The 16,220-nt window shown below is 40.1% G+C and overlaps 1 protein-coding gene across 6 annotated transcripts; it reads left to right on the top strand.

The window, feature by feature from the left end:
* Window positions 1-6,688: 6,688 nt before the first annotated feature.
* Window positions 6,689-15,714, top strand: LOC120743087. Of its 6 annotated transcripts, XM_040046612.1 has the most exons (8): window positions 6,689-6,740; window positions 7,969-8,120; window positions 10,607-10,716; window positions 11,641-11,982; window positions 12,081-12,209; window positions 13,208-13,534; window positions 14,580-14,906; window positions 15,524-15,714. In XM_040046612.1, exons 3-8 carry the CDS (start codon window positions 10,689-10,691, stop codon window positions 15,586-15,588), a joined length of 1,218 nt encoding a protein of 405 aa, XP_039902546.1. In that variant the 5' UTR covers window positions 6,689-6,740; window positions 7,969-8,120; window positions 10,607-10,688; the 3' UTR covers window positions 15,589-15,714. The 6 variants fall into 6 exon arrangements, with proteins under 6 accessions (XP_039902546.1, XP_039902547.1, XP_039902544.1 ...); XM_040046613.1 differs by lacking the exon at window positions 6,689-6,740 and having other exon boundaries at window positions 7,811-8,120; XM_040046610.1 differs by lacking the exons at window positions 6,689-6,740; window positions 7,969-8,120 and having other exon boundaries at window positions 8,596-10,716.
* The last annotated feature ends 506 nt before the right edge of the window (window positions 15,715-16,220 follow it).

Raw genomic sequence — 16,220 nt, 5'->3', positions numbered from 1 at the left:
TTGAAAGCATGAAAGCATGTGTGTATTGTTTGTGTATTTATACACAAGCATTCATATATAGTCAAATAATTTAAAAAAAGTTCATTTACCTGTTACTACCACACACCAAATCGGTCGTTGGTACTTGCTGGCTTGTGTAGCCACCAGGTAACAAAAGCTCAACACTGCACCCAGCATCCTGGAGCAGTGCTGTTGTGTTTTGTACGTGTTTTGAGTTTGTATGTGCTTTGTCTGTAGGGGCCACCGTAAATATACTTTTATTTATTCACTCCACATAAAATGTAATAAATAAATCATATAATACAAAAATCAACTATTCACATTTCAACTTTTAACTATTAAAATTTTCAGCTTTTTCCTTTTACAAATTTAAAGTGAAACAACACAAAACACTGCAAACCACAACACAATTAAATATAAATTATAATATGAAAACAAAAAGAAGATGCACATTCTCTGTCATATGGGCCTGCATGAATAAACTTTCTGAATCCTTTATCATCTGCAACTGAAAATAGTTGTGGATGATTACTCTACCTTTCTAATTTTGAATACCTTACAGTGCAGATTTTGAGTTATTGCTTATAACTATTTTATGTTTCATATAGCACTATTATGAAAGCTATGATTGTAAGATTTAAAATAATAGTTCAACACTGAAATTCAATGCTTTTGTGTTGTTGACGGTTTGAAGTTTTATAGACAGGTATCAACAGAAAGAAGTAAAAAAGCAAGACCTACATAACCAGCCTTTTTGTGGGAATAATAAGTCAGGAATAATGTGTTGTCAGGACAGTTGGTTGTCCAGTTAGTATTGAGGTGAAGCTTTCTGTTTTAGTTTGTGAAAGTCATAACATAACTTGGTGTATTTAAACTGCCATTGCATCCCATGCTGTTTGTACTTAAATGCAGCATGTCTTTGTATGGTAGTTATTTACCATGTAAAATATTTAACACTTTCAAAATGTTTTCTCAAAGCCAACAAGCTTGGCTGTTGTTAAAGGTGTATTTGTCATGGTCTGGAGTCTGTGGACTACGTGTTTATGTTTACATTTATTAATATTCTGTGGATTTGTTTATGATTATCCCTAGTGTTGTGTGTCCTCTGTGCTCTCTTGTTCCACATTTAAAGTTCCTATGTTCTGTCTCCCAGTCTGTTAAGTTTGTCTGTCTAGAGTCCAGTCGGTGTGATTCCTGTTTTACTTTGAAGGTCTGCGTCTCATGTCAGTGTTTTTAGTTCTGCTTCCCTTGGTCTCATCATGTCTGATTTCTCCCAGCTGTGCTCTCCCGCTGTGTCTCATTCCCCTCGTTATTCCCCTGTGTATTTAAGCCCTGCGTTTTCTCATGTGTTGCTAGATTGTCTGTTTTGTGTATCCCTGCATGGTCCTGTATTTTCTCTCTGGGTCTCCAGTTAAGGTTTCAGGTTTGTTTTGTTCATTTATTCCAGTTTAGGCTTTGCTTAGTTTCCTCCTCGCCTTTGCCGTTCCTGTTTGTATCACCACCTTCCAAATAAACCTCACCTGGATCTCATTGGAAACATCCAATTGCTGTTCAAAAGTGCTAAATTCATCTGATGTAATGGAAACAATTTGAAAATGTCTGTTATGCATCTTGACATATTTCTCAAAAGGTTGTACACAGCATCACATTTAAGTGTTGCTATTTGTACAGTTATTTATTGTTCAAAACTATTTTAAATTCAAGGAAAAACATTTTTGGGATAATTACAGCTGTCTCAACTGTCTTTTTTCACTCCAATAAGTCATCGGGAGTCAGAGCAAAACTTTAAGAGAAAATGGCATCATGATGGTCAACAACTTATCCAAGTCTTACAATCAAAGCTTTAATAAATACATGTGGATATCTGAAACAGTTTGTCATTCTAGAAATTTGCTGCTGATTTTGAACCTTTGGTCAAATCAAGCTTCTATGTAACTTGTAAAATTTAAAAAAAAAAAGTTAAAAGACTGCTCAGACTAAAAGGAGTAGGTTACACTCAGAAAACTGGAAATGACATTTAAAGGTGGCAAACTGACCTACAGGGGTGTGGTTTTTATAGATCAGGGGTCTTTAACTTAAATGACCCGTTAGTCGCTGCTGGCACTGTCAATGCACTGGAGGGGCCACTTCAACTAATACAAAATACACACAAATATTTAATAAAATCAAAAAAGTATAATAAAATAGAACTTCCAATTTTAAATATTGTATAAGAATACAAAACTGCAAATGGGAATGATTATGTTTTGTCACTCTTAATTAACTGAAGCCTTTCACAGATAAACAAATTGTTACTCTCTTTCTGGCCAGACACGTGGCCTGCTATCATGTTGTTAGTATTAAACAAATAAAAATGCAGACATAAGTGTACACTTTAGTTTTTGACTGCTGGTGAAAATACTGTTTAATCTACAAATAACTCTCTCACATAACTAACATAGACAACCCCTAAACATGTTTGTACTCTCTGCTCATATTGTGAGCATTTTCATGTGAAATCATTACTTCCTTTGGAAATAACTTATTTACATTTACAACATATACATGTATTTGAAAACACCCAAAAAAGGCACTTCAATTCCAAGATTTTGTTAATCTTTGGATACAAGACGTTTCTGTGTTAATTGTGTTAAGTGTCAAGATTAAAAATATATAATTAATCATTGCATAAAGTTTTATTTCAGTGATGTTATAATATATTACATCAAGTATTCTAATGTGTAGTCAATCACCTCTGATTGTGGACACTTCTTCCAGCAATGTGAGACCTCCTGTTGAGTTAAAATAATAAAATGGCAGATTTCAGTATTCAGGCAAACCAAAAAACGCACACAGCAATTTACCCACTGTACACAGAACCTCCACATATACAGTGTAAACCACCAGTGATAAAACAATTATAGTCCCAAACCTAAAGCCGGCAGAGATAAACCCTACGTTGCAGGCCTGTATTGCTCCAGTATAAATCCCAAACGATCTCCCAACCGGAAGTTCTTCGATCAACGAGCAATAAATAAATAAATAAACACAGTACTTTGTGAAACGTGCAATTCCCACCAGATTAATCCAGGCAACAAGTTGTCTTCAGCTCCTTCAGAAACACTCCGCTCTGAATGCAGCAGCACAAAGATGAGGAAGGTCTGTGATCTCCACGTGCTCCACAAGCTACCTGTTTTAGCTTCCCACGTTGCCAGAGGTACTCTGAGTGACGCGGGCACTCAGAGGCTGTGTCCCAATTAAGAGACTGCACGCTTGAAGTACGCGCACTACGCGTACTACGTACGGTGCGTACTATAAGTACGAGAAGTGCGGAAGTGAGAGGCTCGTGAAATGGGACGGTATACGCTTCGTCGCGCTGTTCAGGTTGCCTAGCAACCATGATACTAACCGCGAGACACGTTACATACAGCTTTGTGTGACAGAAATGAAGAAGAAAAAAATGTTTTGTTAGTCATTCATTTCTGTCATGACATCACTTTGATTAGTTGAGTATCTGAGGCTGAGACCACAGGACTGTAAACATGATTGTTGGGCTTCATGTCTGTGCTGAACAGTCATTTAAGATTAGCTAGTAAATAACAATTAGTTAATGTTGTTCATGAGACTAAAGCCAACTCACTGTGGTAATGTAAATATAATATGGCCAATATTATAGTATTGTCAGATTATTATGAGATATATATATATATATATATATATATATATATATATATAATCACTGACTTTCAGCTTGTTGTGTTTGTGGATATATGACTGACTTTAATTATTACACATTCGCACATAAATAAGTGACGTCATATTCAGTACTTTTGACAGTTCACTCTTCGGCCGCTCCATCATATTAGGGAAATTCCACATACATAAATGTAAATTTCAAAACTAAACCCCATCATTTAATTTGTTTTTGATTGAAATTGAATATTACTTAAACGCTCTTAAATTAACTTCCAATAAAAAGGTTTATCATTGATTGAAGTTCATCCAGAAATGTTTAACGAATGAGCTGTCACAACTTTCAAGTACAAAGTTGTTATGAAGTCTGTCACATTCCCCCTTTTTTGTTTTTTATCCTTTATTCATTTATCCTTCTTATTTCATTGTGCTGTATATTGTTACTCTTATTTGCCTTGTATGTCTACTGTACAAACTGAACTGGAATGACTGACTGTTCGCTTTATGGTTTCAATAAAGTTTGGAAAAAGAAAAACAACCTCTTCGGCCGCTCCCTTCTGCCGTATTTTGCGGCACAATTATCCGCACCCACCGCCGCGCTATGAATTGTGGGATATATGGGACCACGAAGCGTGCACCGGACCACGCTTGATATTTGGGAAAATCGACGGCGCATTTGGAGTATGCATTTGAAGCACACTTCGAATTGGGACAGCCGTCGTCGCGTGGCGGCAGGGCAATTAAAATCCTTTATTTTTCTCAAAAATCACCAGTGCGCCTTATAATCTGTTGAGCCTTATTTATGAATTCTGGTTGTTCTTACTGACTTTGAAACAATTTTATGTGGCACACAGCGCTAAAAAATCTGTCAAATCTGGGTCCAAAACTCCATCCACTTCAGGTGTTCCAGATCAACTGGCGTTTAGATCAACTGGCGTTGGTCGAACAGATGTGTGGCAGTCTTGCGTTTCAGGAGCTCCCACCGACAAACCAGCACAAAAACGCCAAATGTGTCATCTGTGACACATGTGAGGTTATCACAAACACACTCCGACAAATTTGATGCTGTTGAACAACAAAATGTTTAAAAATGTGGCGAGTTTACCTGCTGATATCCTCATGCGCGACGCGACGTAAGCAATTAACACCACGCCGATGTTGTCCACAGGACAGCAAGAGTAAACGATCGGGAGACTCTTGTCGTCGTTATCGTTCCCCTCGCACGGTTTATTTCTCCGGTTTCAGCGTTTTTGCTTCACAACTAAAGCGAGCAGTTTACTTTGTGCACTAACATGGAGTCGAGTCAACCAGCGCCACCTCTGGCCAAGTGCCACAGCCTACAGCCAGATCAGCCTGTGACACACATCTGCAGCACGTTTGAATTCGTGTCATGCACATTTGTACCTTTCAAATTTGTCTGTTTGTGCGTCATGCAAATAAACCTTTGAAAAGAATGAAATGACACTAATATTTCACCAGTGTTGTAACATCACATGTCGTTAGCGTAGTCTGTCTGCGTCTTGTGTGGTTAATCTAATGAACATTTGTAAGGAGATGGCAGTTACTGTGAATGTACAGCAGGTGATTAGTAATAAACAGTAAGACAATGACTCTGACAATCCCATTCAATCTTGCAGACTGAATGCACCTTCTGCGTAAAGTGGTACCACACAGTGTGTGTGGACTTCCCCTGTGCAGAAGGTGACTACAAATGTTGTGCATGCTAAATAAACAGAAACAAATGATCCCTGTTGTCTTTGCTTACTGATTGTTTTTAGTGTTGACAATCCACATTGCTGTCATTGCATCTTTCAACATGTTTGTTGGTAGATCTGGATGTACCAGGGGTAAGTGCAGCCACTTAGCCTCTACTCAATGTGATCATAGCAGCAGGTACAGATGTGTCACAAGTTAATCTAGTAGTAGGCTATGGTAGTAGTGGACTGAGCTCCATTTGAAACTGCTCCAGCTGCTGTGTGATAGTGGATCTGCTACAAATTGCAGATCATATGGAAGTTTTGGAAAATAACCCTTGTATTATGCTGAAAAACAAAAAAGTGACATTGATTCTGTTGCAGGTCATTTTGACCCGTACTGTGTAAATCCACTCAGAATTGTCAAGAAACTGCAATAAAACAATAGCAACTTTATTTCCCATCAGATAAACATGTAGAACACAGACACACAACTGTTAGACTTTCCATAACTATTTTAGGAACAATTTGGTTTTTCGTTCTTACAAACACATTTCTTTTGAACTTGCCCAACGTTCTCAGTTTTCCAATGTTCAACATTTACAATTTTGTCCACATGATGGACAGAATGTAACTGTGTGCTTTCTGCAGATGTACTTCTTGCATTTCTCACAAAAAGTGCTTGTTTTCAAACAGGAATCTTCCTAACTAAGATTTAAAACAAAGGATTTCTACGTCTCCTCCAGTCTCACAAACAGATGACAAACCAAGCGACACACCTGAGTCACTGACTTTCTTAAATCCACCCACTCTCACTGACTGTTTATTACTAATCACCTGCTGTACATTCACAGTAACTGCCATCTCCTTACAAATGTTCATTAGATTAACCACACTTATACAGACTGTATATGACAACCAACTCTAAAATGTTTGTTCGCAGAGAAAAGACGCAGACAGACTACGCTAACGACATGTGATGTTACAACACTAGTGAAATATTAGTGTCATTTCATTCTTTTCAAAGGTTTATTTGCATGACGCACAAACAGACAAATTTGAAAGGTACAAATGTGCATGACACGAATTCAAACGTGGTGCAGATGTGTGTCACAAGTTGATCTGGCTGTAGGCTGTGGCACTTGGCCAGAGGTGGCGCTGGTTGACTCGACTCCATGTTAGTGCACAAAGTAAACTGCTCGCTTTAGTTGTGAAGCAAAAACGCTGAAACCGGAGAAATAAACCGTGCGAGGGGAACGATAACGACGACAAGAGTCTCCCGATCGTTTACTCTTGCTGTCCTGTGGACAACATCGGCGTGGTGTTGCTTGTTTGCTGTTTTCGCGATCGCGTCGCGGATGAGGATATCACCAGGTAAACTCGCCACATTTTTGTTGTTCAACAGCATCAAATTTGTCGGAGTGTGTTTGTGATAACCTCACATGTGTCACAGATGACACATTTGGCGTTTTTGTGCTGGTTTGTCGGTGGGAGCTCCTGATACGCAAGACTGCCACACATCTGTTCGACCAACGCCAGTTGATCTAAACGCCAGTTGATCTGGAACACCGGTCCCAAAGCCAAGCTAACACTGCGCCATCACTTAGAGTTACAAAAAGTCTATATTCTTTCATCTTTAATAAAATAATCAGTGTTGCAAGTGTAACCATAAAGTTTAATATCAAGGTATCCATGAAAACAGAATTTATTGAATTTGATGGAGTTAGCAGGAAGTTAGTCGCGATCGCTAGCAACACAGCTATGTTAGCATAACATTAGCACAGGAAAGCTGGAGGATTAATGCTAACTTTTTTCCACCTGATCAAAGTTAACATCCCGATGGTTAGAGACAAATGGCCTGTAAAATGGCCTGTATTTGTATAGCGCTTTTCCCTTAGGACCCCAAAGCGCTTCACACATTCAGTCATCCACCCATTCACACACACATTCACACACTGGTGATGGCAGCTACATTGTAGCCACAGCCGCCCTGGGGCGCACTGACAGAGGCGAGGGACAAATGCAATCGCATGGCAGGATACTATAAACCAGGGGTCGGCAACATGCGGCTCTGCAGCTCTTTAGTACCTATATTGCGGCTCCGCGTGGTTTGGAAAAATAAATTACAAGTATTTAGCTGAAGAGTATTTTTTGTGTTAGTTCTTTTTTAACTTGTAGTTCTTAACTGAAGGATTATTGTGATATTGAAATATTAAAAAAAAATTATATTGTATTGTTTTTCGTCACTCAAAATAAGCGTCACACTCGCGGAAGCTGATGTACCCGCAGAAACGCCGTGCATTTATTGAGACTTTCACCCGCAGGTAGGCTGATTATGGATCTTCGGATCCACATTATGTCAGCAGCTGTTCTCCACCGTGAACTATGTTAAAGACAAACACCGCTCACGCCTCACAGAGGACAGCTTACAGTCCTGCGTAAAGATGAAAGTGACTTCGTACAGACCCGATTTGCAGACGCTGTGTGCAGAGATTCAGGAGCAGAAGTTCCATTGTAAACATATCACGGCAGACCCAACAATGTTTTCATGAGCATGCTTTTAAGCATCTCTTTATTGACCACTTTTCTCACATGCATGCAGCTGGCTGTAGCTTTTCAGCTCACAGCCCAACAACAACAGCAAAGAGAGCACAGCCTTTAAGCTGGTGAGACGTGATTACAGATGCCGCTCAGGTGTGTCCGCCTCCCATGCAGCAGCACTGCAGACCACGCCCCGCCACACACATTAACCAGGTAAAATAAATATTTATGCAGAATTTTGCAAATATTTATTTTTAATTTTTTTAATTGCATAGTGCTTTTTCCTATTATTTTTTTTAATTCAGGTCAAGGCTCCGCTACTCTCCAAAAGCCCAAAGGCGATATAAGAGTTGCGGCTCCCAACAGTTTTTCTTTGCGACATTACCTTTCATTACATAAATAAAATGTCCACTTCATGGATTTCATAAGCAACACACTTTAGTTGTTCACAGAAAGCATAAAGGTAAAAAACAATATATACAGTGTATATTTTAGATGTCAAAAACTTTTTGGACTATTTGGCTCCCAGTGGAAACTGGGTCCAAATGGCTCTTTGGGTGTTAAAGGTTGCTGACCCCTGCTATAAATGAACCAAACTTCAGTCAGGAGAACAACTGAGATAATCCATCCACAAAAGGAGGTTAGTCATTAATATACTGCAACAACATGGGAAGAGAGCAGCTGCGAGAGAATTCGGTATTAATGAACCAATGGTACAGAAGTGAAAGAAGCAAGAAGAATGAGTTGAATAAAGTTATTATCTGTTTTGTTTCGCTTAATGCGCCTTATCATCAGGTGTGCCTTATGGTTCAAAAAATACGGTAGCTAAAAAACTAAAGAAAAAAAATGAATCAACATATTAACATTTCCTGATGCTGCTGAAGTGTATGCTGCCCGGTATGATGTAGGAGTCAGGGATCAGACCTGTGGTGTTCATATCTGTGTTTTCACCACTGGAGGGCACTGCTGATGGTTGATCTATGGGAACAGTGACCACTCAGTGCTGTTTTAATAGTTCTTTGGTCATGTGACCATTTGTTCTTCAGACCCACATCAGCAGGTTCTCACTGAAAGCAAGTTGAGGTCTGCAAAACCACAAAGTTAACAATTAAAAAAAAACAAAAGAAATGCAACTCACAATTAAAATACGTGCCATTTTAGAGTTAACACTCTAAAAACACCAGCACCACAAACAACATCACTAAAAATAGATGAGTTTCTTCATGCAGAGTAAATGTAGGCCTTAATAAGTTCCACCATAAAAACTTGTGTCCACCTAAAATGCTAAATAATATGAAAAATAAAAACAAAATGTGTCACAGAAATCAAACCCTTTTGCCACACATCAAAGGCGACACTGTATGGGTAGAGGAGGATATTGGAATACTCAGTGCAGTAGCAAATCGCTCGTGCTTCACTGCGCAAGCTGGACCCACTGAGTCTGCTAATGTTTTTAATTGCCATAGTACATATGATATTTATATAAACCTATTTAGAGTGAGTTTTATGTTAATTTACCATTCTCTATCTATTTATTCACTCCCCATCAGGGAGTGTACGGTCCATCAAGCCCACAGAACAGAGCAAGACTGGAATTTGTCAATTAATTAACTGATGGCATTCATTTCAATTCTGTTTTTAAAAGCAATCATGTGTCCCCTTGATGCCATTCTGGATTGCTGGTCAGAAGGATTTCTGGTGCCAGTAATCAAAGAGACAATGTCCCGAGATAGATTCAATTCAATTATGCAACACCTTTGATTTGATGACAAGGACATGCGGGCAGAACAGGTGAAAACAGAAAAATTTGTGGCAATCTCCGACATCTGGACACGCTTCAACTAGAACTGTGCTAAGAGTTTCGCTCCAGGAGAAGACATGACCATAGATGAACAGCTGTTCCCTACCAAGGTTCGTTGTCCATTCACACAGTATATCGCAACCAAGCCAGACAAATTTGGGATCAAGTTCTGGATGGCCACGGACTTGGAGACAAAATATGTCTCCAATGCATCTTACTTGGGAAAGGACCCCTTCGGGTGAGAGGCTGGCAGAGAATGTGGTCATGAAACTGATGGAGCTGTTTTTGACTTTCTGAATCTCTCCTGGTTGGGGGTTGGGGGAGGGTGTGTTTGCACGACAAAAGCAGGAGAACAATGGAGCTGAAGGCCTCTCAGCGGGGTGCTAGGAGGTGTTAGGTTCAGGGGAATTTACGCAAATTTGCGCAGGCTTAGTAAATCTAGTAGTAGGGACTTGCACCAGGACAAAAAAGGCTCAGTAATTCTAGTTTTATATGTCGTATGTAGCATCACGGTCTTGTTTCACTCTGTGCTGTGCTACTGAGATCATCTTCTCCTGAAATTCTGGAAGCTGACCACTCCTTACCCACCCACCACTTCTTTTTCACTCCTACTCTTCCAGTCCCAGAGAGCAGGTCGCTGACTGCCAGGTGACACTGGTCACATATTATTATGAAAGTCTGAGCTCTCTGTAGCTCACTCACGCTTTAAAAACAAGACATAATAGTTTGGTACATGTGTTTGTTGTTGCTGTGTTGGTGCATTCTTAGTTAGTTCTATTTTCTCCCAGATAAAAATAGGACTATAGCACTGTAACACTATATACTCTCTGCCCGGGATCCCTCGGTCACCCCATGACTGAACAGTGAACCTGAAAGTAAACTGGTGTTTGTGCTTCAGTCTCTGGGAGTGTTTGCAGTGTGCTGCTTTATGTGTCCGCACTCTGACTGAGGATTAGATTTAACGGGACTTTGACTGCAGGATGAAGATTCTGCTGCTCCTCTTACTCGGTAAGAAAGACACTCTGATCCTCTGCACACACGCACGCACACACACACACACACACACACACACACACACACACACACACACACACACACACACACACACAAATGTCTGTAACTTGAGATCATAATGTAAAACCACTGCACTGATGAGTGCTGTGTGTATTATCGTGAATGAAGCCCCTCCCTATGCAGCTCAATCCAATCATTTTTCCAATAATCACCCTCTATGATGTTCAATATGTGCTGCTTCATTTGTGCAGATGTAAACTTGATGATCACCCTTGGGTGCAGTTATATTGGTCTTTGCAGACCAACTGCACAGAGAGTCTTTGGAAGAGGTACTTTTTGTCCAGTTCCAAATAAAAACCAGTGTATTTGTTTATGGGGAAAGTACCTGAGGAAAAACAAACAACTGCCAAGTGTACACTCCAAGTCTGAGCTAAACAGCTTCTGTTGCCAGGTATACTTTGTGTTTTATGGTGCTTTTTTGTAGCACAAATGTGCAGAGTACACAAACTATAACAACCATAGATTGTTTTTTTTTACCAATTGTGAGTAAGTCCTCCATGAGATCCATGAGTCAAGAACCTTTGTCCTGTCTTACTTTTGTCGCCCCTGTCATAAGGACGTGTGATCAGTAAGAGGACTGAATCTTCTCATGTGATTTTTACTGAGAGATTCTGGTTCACTGGGAGTTTCCTCTGTGTGAAAAGAAGCCAAGCCACAAAAAAGACAAAATTTATAAACTCATCAACAGATTCAGACCAAAGTAAACATATTGTAAGTGTGTAAATACAAACTATCTTTGCATCTGTAGCTAGACTTGAGGCTTTAACCTTTCACCTCTTGTGCATGTTGGTCCTCATACTGTCTCGCCTGATGTTACAAAATCACTGCATTCATCGGCTTCGTATTTTCTCTCCTCAGTTTCCCAGCATGCCACAGCAGTGGAGGTGTACGAGGGGGCAGAGTCTGTTCTGCTGCCCTGTCAGTTACTAGCTGCTCCCAGTGAGTTCACAGCAGCAGTGTGGGACCGCAAGGACCTGAACATCCCAACAGTCCATGTTCGTGTGAAGAGTGGTGATGATTTGGATGACCAAAACCAGCGTTACACCAACCGAACATCAATGAGTGCTGATGCTCTGCAAACTGGAGACCTCAGCCTCACTCTGAGAAACCCGACAGTCTCTGACAGTGGAACCTACACCTGCATCCTCCGCATCGCTGGACGAGATGTGAGCTGGATTTACTTACAACTGAAGGTCACAGGTCAGTGACGTAGACAGAGGTTAGAGGAGAAGTGAACTCTAAATTTATCAAAATCTGCTGGACGATGTTCAGGTTTTTTGTGTTTGTGCTAATTACAGAACCTCCTCCTCCACCTCCTCCAGTCTGGCCCAAAGTTCTCTCAGCTGTCTTGGTTCCTGTGGTTGTCCTGGCTATTTGCTGTGGTATCGGCATGTTTTGTGGATATAAAAGGCTGAAAAATAAAGAAGGTATGTAGTGTTACGTTCTTTGTCTAGACGTGTATTGAACGCAACGAGAAGTTGGCCCACTCACACACCACCCAAGCAAGAACATAAACAACAATATATTTTAAAGTGCTAAGCAGCCATTTATTTGCTTCAGCAGTGAGCAGTGCCAAAAATAACAAACAAAACTCCCTAATGGTCCCTATGCTTTCCTACACAAAATGAAAACCAAACAAAAGACAATTCACTTACCTAACTTCCTACATGAAAAACAGCAGAAAACTTAATCAACAAAAATGGCTTCTCACGCCTACTAGGCTGCTGCAGTGAAGGATATATACAAGGTGACCAAAATACTCAATCTAAAATGCTACTTTACAAATCTATTTACCAAATTAATATACCAACACCAGACACATACCCACACACGATTCCTTTCCTGTCTGCGTGTCGAGGTTGCGTCTCTGTAGTTTGTTCTTCAAGTCTCTTCTGTCTCTTGGTCCCTCTACCCTTGCTCAGGGTTGGGGTCAGCTGTGGGACAGATGGCCTCACTTTTGACTCTAGAATACTTCGGTGTAGAGGGGACCGGATAGTGCCTAAACATCATCTCTTCACCATCATGCTTACATTTGGTTTTCTACAAACCTGGAGCTCTTCATTAAGGACAAACATGTCCACTTTGTTCTCATCTATAAAAAGCATGTTTATTCCCAAAAGTTCAGGTTGTGGTTCATATCCGGCTATATAAAATCATAAATAAATCATAAATCATAACACTGTTGTGAAATGTTGCATTTAGCTGTTCATCTGAGGATGTGTTTATCTAAATGTAATACATTTTTTAAGGACCAAAATCATTTTAGTTCATCTGCAAAAGATGTAGGCAGCTGGGGGTTTCCATGATGCACTGAGTGTTTCTCCTTCACTCACTATGTTTTACTGTAAATATTTCACTTCAATCTGTCAAAGGAAGTGTGCTGCTGATGCTGTGCAGCTCATGTTGTGCTTTGTTGTTCCTTTAGTTCAAGAAGTGGAGGTGGATACAGGTGTGAGGTCTGCCAAGCTGCCCTTCAAAGCCACAGTTCACCTGTCTCAAATAAATAAGGTTGTGTGGAAGAACAGAAATAACAGGAACGTCCATGTGTATGAGAACGGCTCTGACCATCCAGAAAAACAGGATCGACATTACAGACACCGAACAGAAATTAATAAAGACCCGCTGAAGACTGGAGACCTCAGTCTGACACTGAAATACCCCACACACACAGCCAGAGACACCTACACCTGCACCGCCTACAGCAGGGAGGGAAAAGTCCTGATGGAGAAAAAAGTGGAGCTGAAAGTCAAAGGTCAGTGCTGCAGTGGATCCTTATTCACAGGTTCTCTGTGACAAGTTGATGGTTTGGAGGAAGTAATGACTGAAGTTCTTTGTGGGAGATCTCAATAAATATCAGCAGTTAATGAAACGGCCATGTTCAAAGATAGGTTTGTGGGAAAGTAAGACGAGTGTAAGGGAATTCAGTATAAGGCTTCAGAGCTCTCGGTCTTTGTGAGCCTGGCTAGTCTAGAAAAGAAACCTGTGGTTGTTCCCCATTTCTTCAGTGCGATGAAAAACTTTCCAACACGAGCAGTGAATCTGCAGAGGAGTGTAAGCCTGGAAATCTGCTTCCTAGCCTCAGTGTTTCAAATTGGCCAGGTTTCTCTAAATGAGACCTGCTTCATTCGAAGTTGGATAGATGTTGTCTCTCCTCATCAGACCAGTTTTCCCAAGAATCTAAAACCTAATTTCTAAAAGCCACTTAGAAATCCAGTGATTAAAGCATAACATTGAGCTATGTATGTAATTACTAGTCAGATGGAGAAGGGGGAACTACAGAGTCTGACACTGTTGTGAACTCTGATTGCAGCAACTGTGAGTGAGCACAACCTCGCCAAGCCTATGCTTGTGATTAGCCAGCAAAGTTGAGTTTGACACATGCACTGCCCTGTCTCCTCCCATATGGAAAAGATCTATATAAATCCTATAAAGTTTGTATCTGTCTTGTGTGAAACTTGTATGAAAAGCATAAAAGAGTGAAAACAGATATAAGATCTCTTGAAAAATTATATAATGAAACTTGTATGTTTTGGATACTTACTAAAACAATATATGAAAGTAATGAGAAAGTGGCCACTTTCATGAGTAACTCATATGAGCTTTATATGAAGTAGGCCACATCTTATGCAAGTTTTTTTCTATTTCTTTTCCATATGGGCGAATACTCTGATATACTATGCATATATGGTGTGATTTATGTTAGTGGGAATGTGAGTGATGTGTCATCAATAACGAGTAATTCGTTTACATGCACGGTTGTCACTATACAGCTCATGATGTGTTTATTGTCCTCTCAGAGTGTAAGCTGGAGGTGGAGGAAGGGGTGGAGTCTGTTTGTCTGCCCTTTCAAACCACAGAAAACCAGCCTGAAGACACTGAAGTCGTGTGGGAACGCCATGAACCCGAATACATGAAGGTCCACGTGTATGAGAACGGCAGTGACCAGCCTGACAAACAGGGCGACCATTACAGAGGTCGCACTAAGATGAAGAAAGACCTGCTGACCACTGGAGACCTCAGTCTGACCCTGAAAGACCCCAAAGTGGGAGACAGTGGGAAATATGGCTGTCAGGTCAACAGCAAGGAGGCCTGGAGATATAAGAGGTTGTGGCTCACAGTCACAGGTTAGTTAGTGAGTTAGTTCATGTTTGTTAGTTAATGTCATGGTTCTCGGTCTTTGAACCAGTGTTTTTTTTTTAATCTTTGAGTCTTGTCCACTTATCAATGTTGTGATGTTACTAAGTGATTAATGTTTCTAGTCCCTATTGGTACAATTTAGTTACCTTGTGCTCATGAATTTTCTGTCTTTTTTGTGTGTGTGATGCCTGTAGATGGTTTAATTTCCTTAAGTGATCTCCTTTTGTCCCTCAGTCCGCTCTTTGTTTTAGCATCTCGCCTCTTTGTCTCTGTGTTCTGACTTCAGCATCACCTCAGTCTCTCAGCCCATCATGTCTCTTCATGTATCAATCGCTCACTCTCTGTATCTCTCGGCCATGTAATGCCATGTGTTTGTTCTCTTCCCACATCAGGTTTATGTGTATTGAGTCTGGATCTTGGTTTCCACGTTTGCCATGTTTCCTGGTTTATTTTGATAGTCCTTGTCTCATGTGCATTGTGTCCAGTTTTGCTTTCCCTGTTCCACGTGCCTGCTTTGGGTCATCTTTGTTTAAGATTATCTGCATCCTGCAGATTTGAAATGTTATTTCTTTGTTTGTGTGACTCTATTCTATTTCCTTTGCAGGGAATAATCAGGCCAAGAAACACACAGAAGACACCAGGATCAGCTCCACTGATCATTTAGTTTGATATGTTTGTTCGATTATTGATCTGACCTGTACGATTTATGCATTAGTCTATATAAAATGTTCATTGAACTAATGTACACAAGAATTCATGAAATAAATCCATTTTTCTCTGCTTACCCAATTCAGATTCAGGAGGGTGTCGTGTCAGATTTTTTTTTTTATGTATTGATCACTTTAGAAATTGTAATATCACTTTCTCACTTAGTTCGCCTTAGCCTTATGGCATATCATATATATGGTATATATTAATGGCGATCAGAGTTTAAGGCCAGACCGGCTACACCACGATTCAGCAAGGTTAAACAATGTTTACCACAACTGAAATAACTCAAAATATACTAAATTAACTGTCAAAGTTTTGAGATAATTACAGATTGGAAAAAATCTAATTTCCACATTCTGTTCATCTGGACGTAGCGTTTTCAGTCATTCATCCAGGTGGCTTCTTCAGTCTCAGCTGACTGCAGGTTTCCCCAACCTTATAAACAGTACATTCGCATAATGACTGAAACCAGCCCACTGAAGGAACAATGGGCTAGCTTCAGTTCCCTACTGTTTATAATAAATAAATTGATAAAGCAATAAATTGAAGACAATCAAATATTTGTGTAATGGTTAACGATAACCGCATGG

This window comes from Simochromis diagramma, unplaced genomic scaffold (assembly GCF_900408965.1).
Source record: "Simochromis diagramma unplaced genomic scaffold, fSimDia1.1 OVJJ01000406.1, whole genome shotgun sequence".
NCBI classification, from domain to species: domain Eukaryota; kingdom Metazoa; phylum Chordata; class Actinopteri; order Cichliformes; family Cichlidae; genus Simochromis; species Simochromis diagramma.
This window is presented reverse-complemented; position numbering and strand designations above follow the sequence as displayed.